Raw genomic sequence first — 22,536 nt, 5'->3', positions numbered from 1 at the left:
GGTTTTATGAATGATTTTGTTCTTTATTTTACAAAGGAACGGTGATGAGTGAAATATCACTTACAAACTGTTTTGACTAGATTACCTACTACACCATTCTGTTCTGTACTGTATCGTTCATCTCCAAAAATTCTAACTTGGAACTCCAAATAATTTTACAAAATTATTAGTCAGCCAACAAGTATTTGTTTTTTATGAAGCAGGTATTGTGGTGTGTGCTGGGATACAAAAAAGGGCAAAAGTAGTTTCTGGCCTCAAGGAGCTCACAATGTGCAGGGAAAGATAATGTGTAAATACATAGGTACATTCAAGATATAGAGTAGAAGGAAAATAATCTCAGAAGGAAAGGCATCAGCAGTGGCAGGGACCTAGAAAGGCAGTAGTAGAAAGTGGGATTTGAGTTTGGTCTTGAAGGAAGAAAGAGACACTAAGAAGTGGAGATGAGAGAAGAGAGTATGCTAGACATTGGGGGACAACCAATGCAAAGTCAGGGAGATAAGAGATGGAATGACATACTTGAGGGACAATAAGAAGGTCTGTCTCCAGATTACAGGATATGTGGAATTAAAGATAAATGGGAATAAGTTGAAGAAGACTGGAAAGGCATAAGGGTCAGGTTAGGAAGAATTCTAAATGCTAAACAGATGATTTAATGTTGGAAGAAGATGGTAATAGAGAGCCAGTGAAGTTTCTTAAGTAGTGGAGTCACATGGTCAGACCTGCACTTTGGGAAGATCACCACAGGGAAACCATCAGAAGAATATCACAATTTGTCCAGGGAAAAGGCAGAGAGGTCCTAAACTTGTGACAGGGAAAGAAATGATGAGATCTGGCAAGAGACTGGGATCTGTTGGATGAGCAAGAGTACGGAGTCAAAGGTGACACTGAGGCTGCGCATCTGGGTGACCAGAGCAGACAGCGGTGCCTTGAGAGCGATGGGCAAGTTCAAAAGCGGGAAGGCTTTCTAAGGAAGACAATGAGTTCTGTTTTGAACATGCTGAGTTGGAACTGTGTATGGCCTATCTAGTTTGAGATATCAAAAAAGTGATATGAGACTGAGCTCAGCAAAGAGACTGGGTCGGGACATACAGATCCAGAAATCATCTGCATAGAACTCATTGAATCTATTTAAGTTGAGATCAAGTGGGACAGTACAGAGGGGAAAGACGGCCTGGGATAAAACTTTGGGGGACACTCCATTTAGTGACATGATCTTTATGAGTATACAAAGAGAAACTGAGAAGGAGCAGTCAGAAAAAAAGACAACACTGTGACAAAAACACAGAGAGAAGAGAATATGCAGAAGAAAAAGACGATTGACAGTGTCAAAGACTTCAAAGAAGTCAAGAAGGATGAGGACTGAGAAAAGGCCATGAGATTTGTCAGTTAAGAGGTCACAGGCAATTCTGGAGAGAAGTTTAAGTTGAATGATGAGGTCAAAGGCAATATCGCAGAAGGTTTAGAACTAAGTGGGAGGAAAGAAAGTGGAGGCAGCTAGTATAGATTATTTTCTTAACTAGTTTAGCAAGAAAGGGAAGCAAGATATAGGACAATGGCTATAAGTGATGCTAGTAACAGGTTTAAGAATGAGAGACGTGGTCTTGTTTAAAGGTGGTAGGGAAGGAGCCACTAGATAGGGAGAGATTGAAGATTAGTGAAAGAATAGGGATAAGAGTAAGGATGACAATCTGCTAGAAAAGATGGAAGGGGATGAAATTTCTATATAAAATATAAGTGAAAAGACTCATTGTTCATAACTAATAATAATATTTAAAATGTTACCTTCAGAATACAAATAGGTGTTGGGTTTAGACAAGAAGTAATCGTTAGACTTCAACTAGTTTTCCACCTTTCTAAGCTTCTGCACACTGATATCAGCAAACACTTTTTTAATGACAAACATACACCCTGATCATTCTGAAAAGGAAGCCTGGATTATATTTTAAAAGCCAGGTACTACATTTCTGTACTATTTTATAACTCAGTTTATTATGTACATTATGTATACATACATATATTTTATATGTGTGTATGCCTATGTACACACACACGAGTGTTTCAGAATTAATCGACTGAGCACAAAGATTTAAAAAGTTTGCTATGTATGCATGTCTATTTCAGAAGAGAAGTGAAATTCATACTTACTGATCCCTTTTCCATCACTCTGTTAAGCATGACAACTCCCCGGCTTTTCTGTTCCCAAACCATCTCCCAAAAGTGACCACATGTGTTAGGCAGAGGGCCCTGTGTAAAGATACAGACTTGAAAATTTAATTTCATCTTTGAAAATTAATAACTGTTATTTAAAAATGAGACACTTTTCTCAATGATTTTGATATAGCACTATCCAGAGACAGACAAATTTGCCCCCAGAATCCAGTATCTATAATTCTATTTCTAATTTTATTAATATAGAGAAAACATTTCTTTTGATTTACTGTTTGTAAATACCAGCTGGTAACTGTGTTCAACAGGACCATCCCTGAAGGTGTACGGGGATCAGGATAGTGTGGGGGTGGTAGGGCTCTTGGTATTTTTACACAGATGAAATGTAATAAAAATAGGTAATCTTGATCAGTGAAACCAAGCCCATATATAAGGCCTCTACAAGCCACCAGCATTTATTATCTACTATGTGCCAAGTATTGATGATGATAATAAAAGCTAGCATTTACATAGCCCTTTACAAATATCTTCTCATTTGGTCCTCACAACACTGGGAGATAGGTGCTAGTATTATCCCCATTTTACAGTAGAGGAAACTGAGGCAAGCCGGTTAAAGTGACCTGCCCAGCTAGGAACAGGAAGCATCTGTGGCTAGATTTGAAATCAGGTCTTGCTTATCCATTATACCACATAGCTGCCTTACTGAGGATTATATTGAGGATACAAATATAAAATGACAGATGTGTTGCAGAGAAAAAACCAATTTGAAGAGGAGATAACAAAAGAGTAATATGGAACCTTTACCATGTTAAAAGGGGTAAAGGTAGATTTCAGGATAGCAGGGAAAGAGGAGAAAACAGGGTTATTGTCCACAAGCAGCTAATCTCATGCCAATTGCTCTGGTAATGATGGAAAAGTAGGGAGGGTGAGTAATAAGCTTCATGCCCTTTTTGAATTCTAGCTGGAAACTCTAGGTCCTTCTCTACTAGCTACCCCAAGTAGTTATGCAATTACAGCCAATTGGTGCCTAGAGCAGTACAGAACCCCTATGAAGCATAGAGCTGAAGTAATCACCACACTTTTCTGTACTCTGAGACTTGGCTTTGGACCCAAGACAGCCTCCAACCCATTAAGAGGAGTTTATTATAATATATTAGAATGTTATATCCAAAACCCATTTTTTTCTACCTACTCTCCTTCATAAATTCTTCAATCTGATGTCTGCATCCCTATTATTCTATTGAAGTTACTTTACTGAATATTAATGACCTCCTTAATGCCAAATTGAATTGCATTTTCTCCTTTTTTGTTCTCTTGCAGTTTTCCCTTGCATTTGACACTACTGACCAACAAATTCTTCAAACTCTCTTCCCTTGGCTTTATAACCATCTTTATACCATCCTGTTTCCTCTTTCCTCCGACTGCTCATTTCTTCTGCTTGTTCTCTCATGGTGGGTGTTCCCTAATGGTCAGTTTTCAGAAATGGCATCTATTTTCTATCCTAAGGATTCTAAGACTAACTGCACTTAAGATGTAAGAGATCAGTGGAGTGAAGTTAGATTGCAAGAGACTGAGAAGTGAACAGGCAATGAGGAAAATGGAGGCAGTAAATTCAGGCAATTCTTTCTAAGAGTTCAACAATTAAAGGGAAGACAGCTACAGGACAACTGCTTGAGAGGATGGCAGAGCTGATTAAAAGTTTAAAAGGGATAAGGGAACAGTTGGCATGTTTAAGGTTCAATAATGAGTCAGTAAATAAGGAGTTCTCAAGGGACAGGGATGAGATCAAAGTCACAGTTAGAAGGGTTAGCCCTGACAAAGAAAGGGCCACCTCTTCTTCAGAGACTAAAGGCAAAAAAGAGAAGAGTAAAGATGTAGTGTATTCTTAGGTGGGGGTATGAGACAATGTTATCTTCTGAGAGACAGAGAGGAGTGCGGATGGTACTAGGAGCCTGAAGACCGAGATTTCAAATAGTTGCTACAAGCATGTGATAGCTTGTCAATCAAGGATGAAAAAAAGAACTACAATGCAACAATGAGGGCCCAGATGAAATGAGAACATTATATCATACTGGACCCAGCTGTGTTCAATTATATGCATGTATTTGTGTGACCTCAAGTGGCATTCAGCAGCACAGGCATAGAAGTGATGAAGGGAGATGGTGGTCATGGTCCATGAGTAAGAAATGACAGAGATGAAGTAGGAAGGACAAAGGAGGAAGGGATTCAAAGGTGAACATGCATATTTGAACTAGTTGTTATCAGGTGAAGCAGCACTTTGAAGGAAAGAGGATGAGGCCAGAGCACAGAAGAATGGAGGAACTAAAGGTTATGATGGATATAAAAAACAGGTTAAGATGAGTGAGGCAGGAGATAACAGAAAAGGAGATTTTCTGAAAGAGGGGAATTTCAGGTTGTAGGAGGTAGTACAGTTTGAATGGTAATGAAATTTAAGATATGACCACTCCGTGGATGGCTCATGTGGAATAAAAATGCATGTCACAGAAGTTGGAGTTTGAGTAACTAAGAATCTGTGGGTGTTAAGAGAATATGAAGGTGAATTCTGAAATTCTCAAGGGTGAGATCAGGGGTTAGTGAGTAATAATAATGATGATGACAGTTAGCATTTATATAGTGCTCTATACATGTTATCTCATTTGGTAGAAGATAACTGAGCCAAGTACTGATCTCTGTGACAGAGGGGGAATAACCTGGAAGTCAGCAGATTACAGCAATAAAAGATATGGATAGAATGATGAAAAGTGATAGAGTGAACCTGAAAGGAGAGGAGGAGAAGACTGCAAAGAGATGCTAGCAAAGGGAAAATATATCAATTTCTATAGGGACAGGTCTCTGTGGATATGAAAGGGGAGGAATCAACACTAGAGCTAGTGGCTAAGTGTGAATCATCTTCTAGACAGAAAATACAGTTTGCATGAGGGAAAGAGTTTAAGAAGGTTGGGCAAATTTTAGTAGGTATTCCTTACATATGTGGACTAAATGACCACTAAGATTCCTTCCAATTCTCAAATTCTGTGAGGTTCTATGAAGGTATCTAGAATGAAGGAAAATCTGTTAATCAAGAGGAGAGATTCTAGTGGAAGGAGAGGCCAGAGGAGAAAAATTCAAATAATTATAATACAAGGGAGAGTTGGGTTAAGTATCCAAGAGTGAGAAAAGGTCCAGGTAAAGTGTTAAGAGAAATTTGAGAAGGGACAGAGAAATTACCAGTTATCTTTATACTAAGACTACATAGAAAGTATTCAGAAGGGACTAATTCACAAAGATACATAAGCATTATTAATTAAAAAAATGTATTAAGTGACTACTGTACAAACAGAGTAATGTGCTAGATAATGAGGAAGATACAAAGCTGAGGCATAATTCCTACCACACTGAACTTAAACAGTATACTAAGGGGAAAAACTCCAAAAGAGATGCTCATAATATATAATATTACATGGCATAGACTTTTCTGTAGTCACTTCCTCAACTTGTCTGTTCAGCAGGTGAAACTTGGCTACTGAGTCAAGATACCTTAAGTTAACTTAAGATATCTTAAGGTACCTGATACCATTTCCCCTTAGCTTTTATTGTAAAAAGCACTTTCATGACTCTCCTTTAACTTGTATGGACATTGCCACCTGTTTCCTTTGTTACTTCTTCCTCTTTAACATGGGGAAACCAGGGCTGATTTCAGTTTTCCTTCTTTTCTAAATACTCTCTCTTGATCATCTTACTCTCATGGTTTTAATTATTTCTATTGTAGATGACCTCTAAATCTACTTTCAAACTCTCCTTAAAATTTGAGTTCCAATATTTCAGCTGAGGTAAAGGTGGTCAGGGTTACAGAGGACATAGCATCTTAGGTGGCCTTGAAGGAAGGAATATGCTTCTGGATCTCTCTACCAAGGTGTCTCACTGGTACGTGAAACAGCTAAAACTGAATTTATTGCCTCCTTCCCCCCTCTCATCTTTGTGTTAATTGTACCACCTTGCCACTCAGGCTCATAATCTCAAAATCCCCAGTGAAATGTGGCAGCATGAGAAAGAGAAAAGAATCTATCAACTGCAAAGTCCTGTTAAGAATACTTCTATAATATCTCTTATACTTCTCCTCTTCCTTCCACACCCACTAGTCCTCATCCCACTATTTATAATAATTTTGTTTCCTAAGCTGTTTTCCCACCTTCCATCCAATCTCCTGAATCCATCCTTTACACTGCTACTTAAATAATATTCCTTTAAACTTTAGTAGCTTAAAACTGCACTAAGATTTTTGGGACATCCTATATATGATTTTCCCTCTTTAAGAATGTGAGCTCTCAGACAAATAGAGTCTAGGTAGTATATACCTTTTTAAAAATACTTGTTTAATGAGATTGCTAAATTAAATCAAGGACTTCAGAATGAAAAATGTAATTTAGTTAAAAGGGCAAAAATTTCAGTCTACAGCAACTTTACAGGAGAATAAAACAAAGTGAGAAAGAATGGTATATTACAAAGAATGCTGGACTTAGGGGACAAAGCTCTATCCAGTCCCACTATTAACTTTGTTACTTTAGCCAAATCATTTTTCTTTTCTGGGTCTCAGTTAACTCTTCAACAAAATCACAAGGCTGTACTGTTTTGTAATAAATAAATTCTTATGTTAATTGTCCCTTAAGACAACTACGTGTATAGTAAAATTTTACTCAGTTTTACGGTTTTGTCTACAAGCTAGTTGGTTGTTGTCCTTTGTTTTCAAAGAGGACCAAAATGATATCACTCTGCTGGGGTCAAGGTACAGTGTGTCTGATTGTGGCTAATCAGACCCATCTGAGTGTGGAAGGCTCTACATAGGGCTGGCACAAATAGTTCATATAAATACTCAGAGTGGGGATGTCTCTAAATTTGAGCATCTCACATTTCCTTTGAGCTACTGCAATCCTGCTTTGCTCATTTCAATAATCTCTTCCATAAAGAGGTACTAATTACCCAGGAAATTAATTATTTTTAATAAATGTCTAAAAACCCCAAACTGAAGTGAAACATAAGGTGACTTCCAGTCAGAAAAAAAATTAATGATGTTTTCATTAACATCATTTAAAAAATTTTAACAAAAATCTATTAAGCACGTACTACGTGCAAGGTACTGTGCTAATAATGCTTTACAAATACCTCATTTTTTCCTTACAACTGAGACAGACAAAGATTAAGTGACTTGCCCAAGGTCACACAGGTAATAAATGTCTGAGGCCAATTTTGAACTCAGGAAGTCTTTCTGACTCAAATTCCTGGGCTCTAACCCCTGTCACGTGGATGCCCCTAAGCATCATATTCTAACACTAAGAATCATGGTACAGCAGAACTAGAAATAACCTTAGGAATCATCTAGTTCAATTCCATAATTTTACTGATGCTGAAATTCAGGCCCAGAATGGCTAAAGAAAACAAGGGAAGTAAAAGAAACCCAAACAAATGGACAATTATTTTTCTAATATGCTTTCATTTATTACCTGAGTGAGAATATAGCTTCTTTGGGCCTCTTCCATCTTTATCAAACTAGCATTTATATAATCATTATCTTCGTGGTGTAGCTTAATTCGACTATGGTCAACTGTAAAGCAATCACAACACAAGAAAGTTATTTCAAGAGTTAAAATACATAAGTAACGTGTATATATAAAATACTTTACTAAACATTCATTAGATATCTACTAGGCAGAGAATCTGGACACAAAATGGTGTAGGGGAAAGATCCTAGATGTGGAATCAAAGGCCTTGCGTTAAAATGCTGGCTTTGTCACTTACTGTTTGCACGATCTTGATCAAGTAACCTACCTCTCTGGACCTATTTCCTCAATGGTAAAATGAAGGAAGGCCTAGAGACCTACAGGGCCCCTTCTAGCTCCCTGGTACTCTTTTTCAGGAGCTGTGGTAAACTCAGTTAGATGAATGGCCTTCTTCTAACCCTGATTAACTCTCCTCCTTTCAATGTTTGAGATCTGCTAGTAGGCAAAGGAGAATGAAACCATGTACTTATTACTAGTTCTTCGATGACAGTGGTTCTGTGACATGAACTGTATTCAATGTAAAATAACAGACTGGACTCGTCAGCTGACTTGGATGTGAATCTAGGCTCTCTTATTTTCTAACTCTATACCTCTGAATTTTAGCTTCCTCACCTGAAAGATAAAAAGTCAATACTTAAGCTCCCTACCCCCTTGAGGTTGTTAAGAGGAAAAGGTTTTTATAAACCTTAAAGCACTACTGACATGTGAATTATTATTTTTGAGAGAGGGAAGTAATGCCTGACTTGGAAAATAGGAGGGAGTCTGGGAGGGGAAACAAAGGTCATGGAGACAAAAAAAGTCTGAGTGACAATTTTAAAAGATTACTTCATATGTGAACGGTTATCTATGTCAAACTGTATGATACATAGCATGTACATTAATAAGATGGAGAGGAAACTGAACAGAATACAACTGTGAAGCACTAACCAACATTCTTCTCAAATTCAGAATACAGCATAGTGAAATCTAAAACCTTGTGGTAATTTTCTACTGTGTTCTAACACTGAACATTTTGCAAATATGAATCAGTGGCAGAAAAGAAGGCAATAAAATATCCAACTACTTTCCTAAAGTCTTAAAGATTTGCTATAGTACTGAAAGGTAGGCCTGCACTACCATTTATACAACCCATTTACTTCTCCTCTGATGCTCAACAAGCTATGAGGGTGACCCTTGATTTCTTTATTTTTTAAAATTTATTTTCTTTTTTATTGTGATCTTAACAGTGATTTAGACAAATAAACCTCAAGCAATAAAACTGATTTTCCAAAGTATCTAAGTATGTGCCCCAAGTAATCCATCAAATTGCCCTCAAGATGATATGAAAGAGACAATTTTGGTCTCCCTAAATGTCCCATCTCCTGTCAAGGAGAAGCTTAGGCATAGAGTGAAGCAGACTCAGATTTCTGACTAGGTACTAGCATATATGTATTGACACATTATATATATGTGTTTGTGTGTATATATATATATATGTATATTTGTATGTACATATGTATATGCAGACACCCCCCCACTGTGTGCACATATATGCATATGGACATAAGTTTTTGTTTGAAAACCACCTGTTGAGATCCTTTGACCATTTATTAATTGGGGAATGACATATTCTTATAAATTTGACTCAGTTCTCTTTATATTTAAGCTATGAGGCCTCTTTCAGAGAAACTTGCTATAAACATTCTTTCCCAGTTTTCTGCTTTCCTTCTAATCTTGGCTGCATTGGTTATATTTGTGCAAAAAACCCTTTTTAATTTAATGTAATCAAATTATCCATTTTACATTGTGTAATATTTTCTCTATCTTGTCTGGTCATAAATTCTTCCCTTTCCCACAGATCTGACAGGTAAGACATTCCATTCTCCCCTAATTTGCTTGTGTCATCACCCTTTATGTCTAAGTCATGTACCCATTTTCACTTTTGTCTTGGTTTATGGTGTGAGATATTGTTTTATACCTAATTTCTGCAAAACTGCTTTCCAGTTTTCTCAGCAGTCTTTGTCAAATAATGAGTTCTTGTCCCAAAATCTTGGATCTTTGCATTTATCAAATACTAGGTTACTATGGTCTTAGTCTTCTACTACATATTGTGTATCTAAAATATCCTAAGGATCTAATTCTCTATTTCTTAGTCAGTACCAGACTATTTTGATGATTATTGCTTTGTAATAGTTGGAGAGCTGGTACAGCTAATCCACCTTCATTTTTTTTCACTGATTCCCTTGATATTTTTGACCTTTTGTTCTGGATGAATTACATAATTTTTTTCTAGCTCTATAAATAATTTTTGGTAGTCTGGTATGGCACTGAATAAGTAAATTAATTTAGGTAGAACTGTCATTTTTATTATATTGGCTACCCATGAGTAATTAAAATTTTCCTAATTGTTTATATCTGACTTTGTGTTAAAAATGTTTTGTAATTGTATTCATATGGTTTGTCTTGGCTGGTAGATTCCCAACTGTCTGCAGTTATTTTAAATGGAATTTCTTTTTCTAGCTTTGCTGCTGGGTTTCGTTGGTAATATATAAAAATGCTGATGACTTACGTGGGTTTATTTTATATTCTTCAACTCGGCTAAAGTTGTTAATTATTTTATCTAGTTATCTCTCTTGACACTTGGTTCTTGAAGGCTGTACCTGTGAAGTGCAGGCTCTTGCAAGTCTTACCAAATGGTCAAGCGACTAAGTATGTCTTTTGCTTTAGTTAAGTTCTGAAAGACTTCTCATGAGGTTAACCACAGGATAATGACCTTATAGACTAATGCTGTGGAAAGAATATTCACAAAGAAAAAAAATTTGCTAATTTATTAAAATTAATTAAGTTGCACAGAACAAATTATCTGGGTGCAGCAAAAACGGATTACAGATGTGAGTAAATTTTTTCAAAAAGAAAACTTGGTACCTGGTAATTCTAATACTTCCTCTTTCCCTGTTCTCATATTGAGGATAAAACAGAAACAATAGAACTAAAATTGGTGAGGTAACAAATATGCTGTGAAATTTTCATCAAAATTGAAAATAAAGTTTTTATTAAAGTATTTAATTTAAGGTTTAGTTGTCTTCACTATTTACTTACGTGGATTAGTTTGTTCCCCAGCTAGAAATGAGCTACTACACAATAACTTTTTTCTATTTGGGGGTGTGGAGGGGAGGGGCAATTGGGGTTAAGTGAATTGCCCAAGGTCACATGGCTAGTAAATGTTAAGTGTCTAAGGTCAGATTTGAACTCAGGTCCTCCTGACTCCAGGGCCAGTGCTCTATTCACTCCGCCACCTAGCCACCCCCCAACAACTTATTTATATTGCTGCTACTACATGCAAACAAATATATGGCAATTGCTAGTGAAGTGAGTAGATCACTGAACCCAGATTCAGGAATACCTAAGTTCAAATTCAGGTTCAGATACTTACTAGCTTGGTGACCCTGGGAAAATTATTTAACCTTTTAAGACTCAATTTCTTCATCTGTAAATTGGAAATAAAAATAGCACCTACCTCTCAGGGTTGCTATGAGGATAAAATGAGATAATATTTGTAAAGTGCTCGGAAAACCTTAAAGCATGATATAAATACTAGCTATTCTTAGTATTGTTACTATTATATAAAAGATGGATGTTAATAGATAAATATGTGGCGGATGTCTACAATGTTTGATACCTTCTCTATCCAATATTTACAGAAGAAAAAACTCAAAAAAATATAAAGCAGTGAGACAAATGAATACTTACAGGGACTGACATCTCTGTACCTGTTTCGATTTTTGTTTTTAGGAAGTTTGGCCACTTTACAGGGAAAGTCACTGGCTTCATGTCTAATATCCTACAAAAAAGAACAAACAATAGTGTTTGAAATCTCTGGCATTACACGAGTTTCACACACACACACACAGAGCATACTAAATAATTTAGTCTCTCTATCCATGTAGGTCAGCACCTCCTCTGCAATTTATAATCTTTGAGTTGCCTGGAGCGTGGAGAAGTTAAGTGAGTGGCTCAGGGCCACAGGCCAGTATGTGACAGTCAGGACTTAAAACAACATCTTGCTGACTTGGAGGTCAGCTATCTATCCACTACACCATTCTTTACAAGGTGTATGCAAGAAAACCTCAACAATCAAACACTCTCTCTAAATAGATGGTAAAGAGGTCCTGAATTGTACAGAGAAAAGAAGACCTTTATGGATTAATAAAACTGTCAAATCTTTGTAAAGAATTGTCAGTACATACATAGTTTCTTTGCCTACCCTGCTTTTTACTTACTCTACTTGGGCATAAAAATATAAGACACTAAGGCAAAAAAACGTTTTCTGGATGTTTATGATGAATTGCCCCTAAAACAATTTAATAACTTAAAAACAAGATGATAAATTACAAACGAGTATAATAACAAAAAAATTAGCATGGTGATGTTATAGAATATATGTATTATTTACATGAGGGACTATAAGAATCCAAAAAGGGAAGAGCTAGAAAGAATGGAAAATTTAAGTCTTAAAAACCAATAATGTTAGACATAATCCTATTTGGAAAAATAATTTGTAAAACAAAAGCCATCTCTGATGCTAACATGATAAGCACAGAGATTAACAGCAATGGTTGGCAGGATGGTGGCTATATCTGCTCTCAGATGGAGCATATTCTTCATACAAAGAGATTATTAGTGTAGCTAAGCCATTAGAATGATCGTTTGCAAATGAAGACCTAAATTCAATTAAATTCAACAAACTACAGGCAAAGCCTTGTATAAAGTGCTGCAGATAAAAAGATAGATATGACAGAACTTCTTTTCAAGGAAGTGAAAATCTAACAGACATAAAGACAGGTAGGCAAATAAGTACAATGCAAGGGAGTGTGATGAGGGAAAAGGAAAAATCTAGGTAGTGCTATGAGAAATAGCAGAGAATGATTTGTGATGAAGTCATTATTGTGTTTTTTGAAATGGTTGTCACAATATTTGAGAAAAAATAATCATGATGACCGTGATATTGTCTTAGGCATAAAAGGCACTTAATAAATGTTTATAGAACTGAACTGACAGATTTAGGAAAAAATGCTTTTATAGGTGTATAACTGTCACTTCAGAGAATTACAGAAAAGTAGAGCTAGAAGTAACCAAGGGCATCTAAAACCAGCCGTTATAGGATCATATAAATTTCATAAGTAATGACATAATCAGAAAATAATTTTCCACTCATTATTATTATTATTGTTGTTGTTTTTTAAAGCAATTGGGGTTACGTAACTTGCTCAAGGTTACACGGCCATTTATTTCCGGGTGTGGTGCTAAGTATCTGAGCCCAGATTCGATCCCCAGGTCATCCTGACACTGGGGCCGGTGCTCTTACTCACTGTGCCACCTGGCCGCCCCTAAGCAATTGGAGTTAAGTAAATTGCTCAAGGTTACACGGCCAGGTGTTTTTGGGTGGGTGCTAAGTGTCTGAGCCCGAATTTGATCCCAGGTCATCCTGACTTTGGGGCTGGTGCTCTTACTCACTGTGCTACCTGGCTGCCCCCATTTTTATTATTAAGACTAAAGAACTTTCAGCTTGTCAATATAGTTTACCATAAACACACATTTAGAATGTAAGGAATTTCAAAGTCTTATAAAATATGACAATTTCAAAATGTCATCAAATTGGTACTTTTATCTTTATGCACTTTATTATAAAGGGACAAGGAAATTAAAATGTATGCTATTGTTGTATCTATGTGCATGTATACAAGAAATTTGTACATATGAATACAAGGTTGTCATGCTACCAATATATGCAAACATCTATTGGTTCTGAGACTTTAATTTTACAATGTATAATCTCTCAGATTTTGAACACAGAAACAAATATCCACACATTCATATTTCTTTCCTGAAATTATTTCTATAACAAAATATATATATATATATGTATATATGTTTGGAGGTAAAATCTAATTTTTTTAAAATTCATGTTTATTTTGAACTTAACAAACACCAAATAAAATGTGCATTTCCATACAGAAAAAGGATTGTGCACAAAACTGCAGATCTCTATTATATACAGCTTGCTTATCTTTTAAAATAGAATAAATACAACACCTTCAAGCTCTGTGATTCTTTCAGACCTTCCTTCTCTTCTGTGCTTTTTAAAAAAAGATGCCCCAGAGACCCTTTACTCTTTTTTTGGGGGGGTGGGAATGAGAGACACTAAACTTATCCCTTTCCTCCCTTTTGTTCTTCTATTCCTCTCCAAATGGGAAAAAAGAAAAACACCCATGTAACAAAAGTGCATACAGTCAAGCAAAATAAATGTCCACATTTGCTGTCTAAAGACGTATATCTTATTCTGAGTCTTGAGTACATCATTTCTCTATTAAGAGGATAGTATAGTGAAGTCTAATTATTCAAGTTAGAAAGACTTCAACTTCATGCTGAGAACATATGGTTATTGGTCTAGGACTGAACCAAGAAAATGAAAACAAAGAAATGTTGAGATAAAAGTTAAACTGTGAAAAACAACTCTTTACTTCCACCACACCTCTACCTCCCTTCAATGGAAAAAAAAATCCTGAAAAGTTTTAGGATTATTAATCTGTAACTCAATACTATGTAATCTTGCAGGCAAATGTGGCACATTTAAAAATTTTAAAAAGGGGTACTAAAACAAAACCAGAATTCTTACTTTTCCATGTTTCCTTATTGTTTTTAAAAGTTTCTACTTTCTACTCTTGCTAAAGGTTTCAGAAACAAAACAAGAAAAGCAAACAGTAGAACTATATGACATTCTAAATTTACATATGCTATAATAGAGACAATCTATTAATAGTCCAATTTGCATTCTATCTCCTTTCTTATGTTTCCTACCATAAGAGATCCTGAAATATGCTATACTATGCTGTTTAGATCTCCTTCTTCAATATATTTTTAACTTGCATTATAATTTACTCTATGGTCATCAATCCCTCTCTACTCCCCTATAAACTCTTTGAGGCTTATATTCTCAGCAGTGTACTGTATATGTCATTTAATAAATTTTTCTTAAATTGTTGTCCTTTGAGTTTTATGACTGCTTAAAATATAAAAATACTTTATAACTACTAAATGGGAAAAATGATCCCAACTATGTTTATGCTTAATTTTTTTCTTGTCTCAGAAATAAGCTGACCTCAAATTATAATTTTGCTGTGAAAGAGACAAAAACCTATCTGATAAAAGTCTAAATAAAATTAAGGACTCATAAATGAAGCTCAATAAGAGTTTGCTGAAGAAGAAACCTTAGTGTACAAATTAGGAGGTCCAAGCAGTAGCTCATCACAACAGGGAAAAATTTTAAATAGTGGATTAAAAAAATAAAGAGAAGATAACAGATGGATTTGCAATGATTACAAAGATGCTAATTCAATTAAAGAATTCTGCTGACACAAAATATAAGAGCACTGGAGCGAACTAATCTTTGTAATTTATTATCTATCATTCAAATGTACCCAAATATAATTAAGTGATAAAGAAAGCCTAACATTTCAAACTTCTGATTCCTTGTCATTGCTGTTTTTTTTTTTGGGGGGGGGGGCAGGTGGGAATGTGGTATGTAGAAAGAACAACTGAGTCTGGTAAAATCTTCATGTCTACTGTATAGCAGCTCCAAAAATTTCTTAGTTTTAGTGTAAATCTATTCTCTGTGTCAACCCATTCTAAAATCCAGTGGAATATTAAGATATTATGCCTATTCCCCAATTGATAAATGGTCAAAGGATATGAACAGGCAGTTTTCAGAGAAAGAAATTAAAAATATCTATAAGCACATAAAGAAATGCTCTAAATCACTATTGATTAGAGAAATGCAAATCAAAACAACTCTGAGGTACCCCATCTCACCAATCAGATTGGCTAAGATGACAAAAAGGAAAATGACAAATGCTGGAGAGGATGTGGAAAAATTGGAACACTAATACATTGCTGGTGCAGTTGTGAACTGATCCAACCATTCTGGAGAGCAATCTGGAATTATGCCCAAAGGGCTATAAACAATTTCATACCCTTTGACCCAGCAATACCACTCCTAGGGTTATATCCCAAAGAAATCACAGAAGTGGGAGATAGACCCATATGTATAAAAATATTTGTAGCAGCTCTTTTTGTGGTGGCAAAGAATGGGAAATTAAGGGGGTGCCCATCAATTGGGGAATGGCTAAACAAGTTGTGGAATATGCATATTATGGAATACTATTGTGGTATAAGAAACAAGGAGCAGATGGACTTCATATTTACCTTGAGAGGCTTATACTAACTGATGGTAAGTGAGAAGAGTAGAACCAGGAGAAATTGGTACACAATTACAGACACAACGTATGTGTGATGACCAACTTTGATAGACTGGACTCTTCTCAGCAATACAGTGATATAAGTCAATCCCAAAAGACTCATAATGGAGAGAAATGTCTACATCCAGAGAAAGAACTAGAAAGAACTGAGTTTATATCCAGATTGAAGCAAACTACCTGATCTTTTTCCTTTTCTTGTTTGGTTTTATGTCCTCTTTACCATTTTTCATTCCATCTGATACAATCCGTCTTTATAACCCGACTAATGTCTAATGTGCAAGTATTTACAGATCCTATACTTGACTGTATGCCACCATGGGGGAGAGAGGAGGGAGGGAGACAAAATGTGAAAACTCAAGGAATTGTGGAATTAATCTTGTAAAACTAAAAGTAAACAAACAAATTAATAAAAATTATCTAAAGACCAAAAAAAAAAAAAAAAGATATTATGCCTGGATGGTAAGATACTTCTCTGAAAGCTATCCAAACTAGCATGGAGGTAAGTACATTGCAACTTTGACATTTACTAAGTGACTGGTTAACAAGTCACATAACTTCTCAGGGTCTCCATCTCCTTATTTGTAAAAGCAAAAGGGGCCTGAACCATAGATCTCTACAGGTCCTTCCAGTTCGGATAGTCTTTATCATTACACAAATGTATATCTACTCAAATGTTATAGATGTATTTCTGAAAGGTAGCATGTAAAAAATTCCTCTACCAAAATTCTTTTTTTTTTCCTAATAATTTATTACAAAATTGAGCCATATTTCTCTAAAAAGTTTTGGTAACATGTAATTCACACATCTGTTAACTTTCCTCCTTCCCAATAATAAAAGCTTTTATATCACACATCTAAAAGAAACAATATATATTTCTGATATAAGATATTAATAGTTCTAAAGTATGTAATAAAACAGGGGTTCCAAAGTAGTTTTCCATAGTAGGATCCAGGCAAACTAAAGAGAACATATTAGGTTTGGTTTCTCCCACTGCTTTTCTTCTTAACATTTTGGTAACAAGCTATTTGCTAACTTGTATGGAATCTGATGGATCTTAAAAATAAATAAGTTAATTTAGACCTAATATTAAACTTGGGTCCACAGACCTCCCCCCTTCACCCAGGAGTACTTGGATAAATTGGGAGTATATGAACTTAAGTGAAAAACAAAACAAAACCCCAAACCCTATCTTTATTTTCAATAACTTCAAACTGAAATTCAGCATTTCCTTCCATTATGAATGTATAAAAGAATCAAACTAAGTACATGAAGTGAATTGTTTTAAAGGACAAAAAGGGCTATAAAATAATTTTTCACTGTTAGGATTTCAGGGAAGCACAGTTTCTTATATGCTAGCCTGGAGCGACGTTAAGACATCATGGAGTTAAAAATCATAAAGAGAATTAAAAGAAGCATTTGAAATATACCATCTGGAAAAATAAAATTGCAAAAAAAATTTAACAAACTTTTTTTTTATTAGCACAGGGGACTGAAGCAGAGAAGACTACAGTGGTGTAAAAGTAAAATATTTTAAGTATGTAAAGGATGATCAATATTCATATATTTCAATGTGGAAACAGGTACTAAAATATTAGCAATAGCTAAGAGGACAAAAACTATTGGAATTAGGATCATTTCACAAGGGTAGACAAATAATAATTTTTTACAGAGAAAAGAAGTATCACCTATGCATTAGTATCACTACTCTGATGGATCTACAATCTCATTGATGTAAGTACTTCCTCCACTGGTACAACCTGCAATTTATCGTTGCCCTCTCATCTTGTACAATTTTACATCTACTCCAGTATATACTCCAATATATTCTAGTGTGTAGTAGCCCTATGTTCTTGAACACATAGTACAAGCTCTGAGAGTTCCTACTAGGATGGAAAGTCCTTTTGATTTTATAGCACCTTCATTTCTGAATGTATCTCTTTTACCTCCCCAGTGAGCTATTCCTTGTACAGAGTAAAAAAGAAAAGAAAAAGCAGTTCAACAAAACTAACATATACCAACTTAGTATCCATAATTATCCATCTCTGTAAAGAGGGGAGGGATGTGCATTTTCTCAGTAAGAAAAACAATCCCCCCCCCCACTCCCTCTTCCAATCTCCTAGGTTAATAAAATGTGGCATTACTCTCAGCTCTTCATTCTATCCCACCAACATTTCCAATCAGCTGCCAAACTGGCTCCATAACATCTCTCAAATGCAACTACCTTCCCTCCAATCACAAAGCTATGACCTCAGTTTGGTCTGTATTGCCTCTTTCTTAGATTATAGATAGTCTCCCTGTCTCAAGTTTCTAGATAGTCAAGTAATCTATCCTCCACATTGCTGCCAAAGTGATTTCCTTTAAGATCTTGACCTTGCCACTGCTCTATTCAATAAACTCTAGTTGTTACCTCTAGAATCAAACAAGTCTTGTTTAACCTTTGCCCCCAATCAATCTGTAATTCCGGCCTCACTGAATGTTACTCCCACCCCACACTCCGTGATCCTGGCAAACTAGCCTTTTATCTGTTCCTCACATATGATTCCTGTCTTTGTAATGGCAATCCTTCTGCACTCTTTCCTTACCTCACAGAACCCTTCTCTTGCTTCAAGATGCAATTCCAGAAGCACCTTTTATATGAAGAACCTATGAAGATCCCCTCAAAGTCTTCTATCTCAAACTATGTCATATTAACTACTTGTATTTATAGCCTTTAATTATTCTGTATACAGACATATCTCATTTTGTTGCACTTCATAGATAACTGCATTTTTTATAAACTGAAGGCTTGTGGCAACCCTGTGTCGAGCAAATCCATTGGTACCATTTTCCCAACAGCATGTTTTCACAACATGTCTGTCACGGTTTGGTAATTCTTGCAACATTTCAAAATTTTCCATTATTATTATACCTGCTACAGTTATCTGTGATTAGTGATTTTTGATGTTATTATTGTAATTGTTTTGGGGTGTCATGAACCATGTCCATATCATCTCAAACTTAATTGATAAATGTGTATATTCTGACTGCTCCACTGACAGGTAGTTTCCTATCTCTCTCCCTCTCCTCAGGCCTCCCTACTGCCTGACACACAACACTATTGAAATTAGGCCAATTAATAACCATAAAATGGCTTATAAATGGACAAGTGAAAGCAAGAGTCAACGGATGCAACAAACTTCATTGTTATCTTAAGAAATTGCCACAGCCACCCCAAACTTCAGAAGCAACCACCACCCTGATCAGTCAGCAGCCATCAACATGGAGACAAGACCCACTACCAGCAAAAAGATTAAGACTAGCTGAAAGCTCAGATGAAGGTTACCATTATTTTTAGCAAAAGTATCTTTATAGTTGTGTACATGTATGTGTTGGTTTTGCTTACTTTACTCTGTATCAATTCACAGTGTTCTGAGAATTTTTTATATTCATTGTTAGTTATAGCACTGTAATAATCCACTACATTCATGTACTATGATTTATTCAATCATTGGAGGTGCCAACTGATTTGTTTCTTTGTTTCTAGTTCTCTGATAACCCAAAAAGTGCTAGGAATATTATGGATATATATGGGACCTTTCTTTCTACAGCTGACCTTCATAGGGTATAGTTGTGGTATAATTTTTAATAGCATAGACATTATGGAGACAACCCAATCTTTTATTATTTATTTAGGCTAAACAGAAGAAATTTATATTCAGGCTCTGAAATCACTACCTGACACTGACACTTATTACCTGTGTAGTCTTAGACAACTCACTTAACCTCCCAGGGCCTCAGTTTCTTCTTCTATAAAATGAAGAGGTTGGACTAAATAAATAGTCATTGAGATCCCTTTTAACTCTCAACCAATGACTCGTAAGCTAAAATATATGGGTGGGGGTGGCTAGGTGGCTCAAAGTGAATCACAGCACTTTCCCATTGAAAAAATAAATTTTGGTTCCAAAGCTGTACAAAGACCTTTGAGGAATTGAAAATAGCTACTTACCACAAATACTGTACGTGAAGTGACTTTTCTTCTCATAATATATATATATATATGTATATGTATATATATATATATATATATTTTTATGAGAAGTGACTAGAGCACCGGCCCTGGAGTCAGGAGGATCTGAGTTCAAATCTGAAGTCAGACACTTAACACAAAACTAGCTATGTGACCTTGGGCAAATCACTAAACCCCAACTGCCCTACCTTCCCCTCTCCAAAAAAAAAAAAGCAAAAAATAAAATAAAATATGTGGGTAGCATAACTCATTTTAAAATGACTGTGCTAAGAGATGCAAAGATTTCTATATAGATGGCCATCTTGAAAAGTGATTTGTTAATTTTTTTTCCTATGGTAATAGCATAAAGTTTTTGAGGGGTCTTTTCTGCATACCAAGAAATAAAATTTAAGTTGCAATTTCTGATAAAACCTGAACACTAAGCTTTATCATCTCTAATTTACCTAAGAAGTCAGATTTAATAGAACCATAATGCTTAGTCATTTTAAGATTCTAAAACTTTCAAAAATACTAACAAAGGGACTATAGTCACTGCCTTTGACCCCAAAAAATTCATGAGAAGAAAAGTCATTTCACGTACAGTATTTGTGGTAAATAGCTATTTTCAATTCCTCAGAGGTCTTTCTACAGCTTTGGAACCAAAATATATTTTTTCAATGGCAAAGTGATATGATTCACTTCAAAATGGATCATCTTACACTGATGATGTTGGAGTTGTGGTAATGAAAGCAAATTGCTGAGAAGCATTCCTACACAGAAACCTTAAAGCATGTGAAATAAGGTTGGGTCTTGAACTGAGAGACTGGAAGGTAAGTGAAATAATGATAGTCTAAGATCATGATAATTTGAGAGAGAGAGGTTTTAATTACCTCATGGTTCTGTACAAAGCAAATGAAAAAAGTTATTAAGTATATAAAAACTCCCTTTTTATCACGGTTTCTCAATGTTTTGGGAATTTTAAAGAGAGAAATAAGGAAAGAAATCATTTATACTTTCTGTTATTGTCACAAATTTAACCTTGGGCAGAAATCAATATGTATAAAATGAATCAGTGACTTACGGTAATTGATAGCAATAAAACTTATTGCAACCAACATTATTTAAATGCAGTGAACCACAGAATTGTTCCTGTAAAGGAACTGGTCTAAAAATTAAAACTATTTTCACTTCTGTTTTATCTCTCATTTTACTTGTAGAATTGAGAATCTCAGACATTAGCGTCTGAGGTCCCTTCCAGCCCAAATCTAAGATCCTATCATCCTTTTTATCTCCCCATTAAATCAGAGGTAAAGAAGGTAATGGTAATGATTAGCGTAGAATATACACATATGCAAACGTATGCATAAAACACAAATACTGTCTCCATTCCCCCCACAGAATGTAAACTCTTTGAGGGGAAGGCTTATACCATTTGTCTTTGAATCACCACTTTCTGGCAGAAAGCAAGCACCATTCGAAACTATAAAAACTATTTGCTATAAAAGCAAATACTTTAATTTATAGGGAGAGAAAATTAGAATATATTTTAGAATGTTTACGATGACTAGAAAAGCTTATATGAAACATTTACTTAAAATATATTAAGTGTCTTTATGTATTAAACAAAGAGGATGAAAAGTGATATAATACCTGCCTTCAAGGGGCTTAAAATCTGGTACAGGAAAGCCATAATGTTATGTCATTCATTACAGATCAACCTAATTAGATGGTGTACTTCTTAAATGCTTTATTGATGCTCTTATTTTGAAAAACTCACTATCACTTTCCAATGATGATATCCTCCCCCACACTATCCCCAATCCTCCCTTGTAACAAATAAGTATTCATCTAGTGACCATATTTAAAAATGTATGTCTCATTCCTCACCACCTATCTGTTGAAAGGTATAAATCAACACATCAACACCAGTTATTGACCAGTTTTGAAGCCTTTCCATGTTCTTCTTTTCTTAAACATTACCGAGGTTATTAAGACAACTGTTCTCCTGGTTCTGTTATTTTGCTCTTCCTTCATCACTTCATATAACAAATTTTTCAGACTTTACTACTACCTCTACCTATGGCTCAACTCTCATAAAGCAAAGAGTGAGAATGAGAGTGGAGGTAAATAGAAAACTATGGGAATGGCTATACAGAATGGTTCTGCCAGAATCATAAGGTCAACAAAATTAAAGGATGTTACTAGAGGAAAAGAGGTTCTTGTTTTTGCCTCTTTGTGATGATGCCAGTGTCTTAAAAACCTTTGGAATGGTGTTTATCATAGGATTTAAAACTGGAGAAGACTACAAATGATCTAGTTCAATCGCCTCATTTTACAAATGAAGAAACTGGACTGAGTGTACACTAGCGTCTTGCTCAATGTTACGGAGATGAGAAGTAACAGACCTGAGATTCTAACTAAAGTCGTCTTGGCTCCTAGTCTTATATTTAAGCTATTATATTATGTTACCTCTAATTAGAACCTTAGGGTCTTATTTATTTGACACACTTGTTCAGTCTTTCCCTATTGCACGCCT

The 22,536-nt window shown here is 35.4% G+C and overlaps 1 protein-coding gene across 2 annotated transcripts in view; it reads right to left on the bottom strand.

The window, feature by feature from the left end:
• Nucleotides 1-22,536, bottom strand: part of PTPN1 (protein tyrosine phosphatase non-receptor type 1) — a 73,914-nt gene that overhangs the window by 17,941 nt on the left and 33,437 nt on the right. For both annotated transcript variants that reach the window (XM_069072407.1, XM_069072408.1), the window contains exons 2-4: nt 11,451-11,541; nt 7,665-7,765; nt 2,146-2,244 (exon numbers count right to left, since the gene is read on the bottom strand). In XM_069072407.1, the coding sequence (XP_068928508.1) occupies nt 2,146-2,244; nt 7,665-7,765; nt 11,451-11,541 (291 nt within the window). The remainder of the gene's footprint in view (nt 1-2,145; nt 2,245-7,664; nt 7,766-11,450; nt 11,542-22,536) is intronic.

The sequence above is a fragment of the Petaurus breviceps genome, unplaced genomic scaffold (genome assembly GCF_028583685.1).
Source record: "Petaurus breviceps papuanus isolate PSGF00001 unplaced genomic scaffold, PetGlider_PUasm1.0 90847, whole genome shotgun sequence".
Taxonomy (NCBI): Eukaryota; Metazoa; Chordata; class Mammalia; order Diprotodontia; family Petauridae; genus Petaurus; species Petaurus breviceps.
This window is presented reverse-complemented; position numbering and strand designations above follow the sequence as displayed.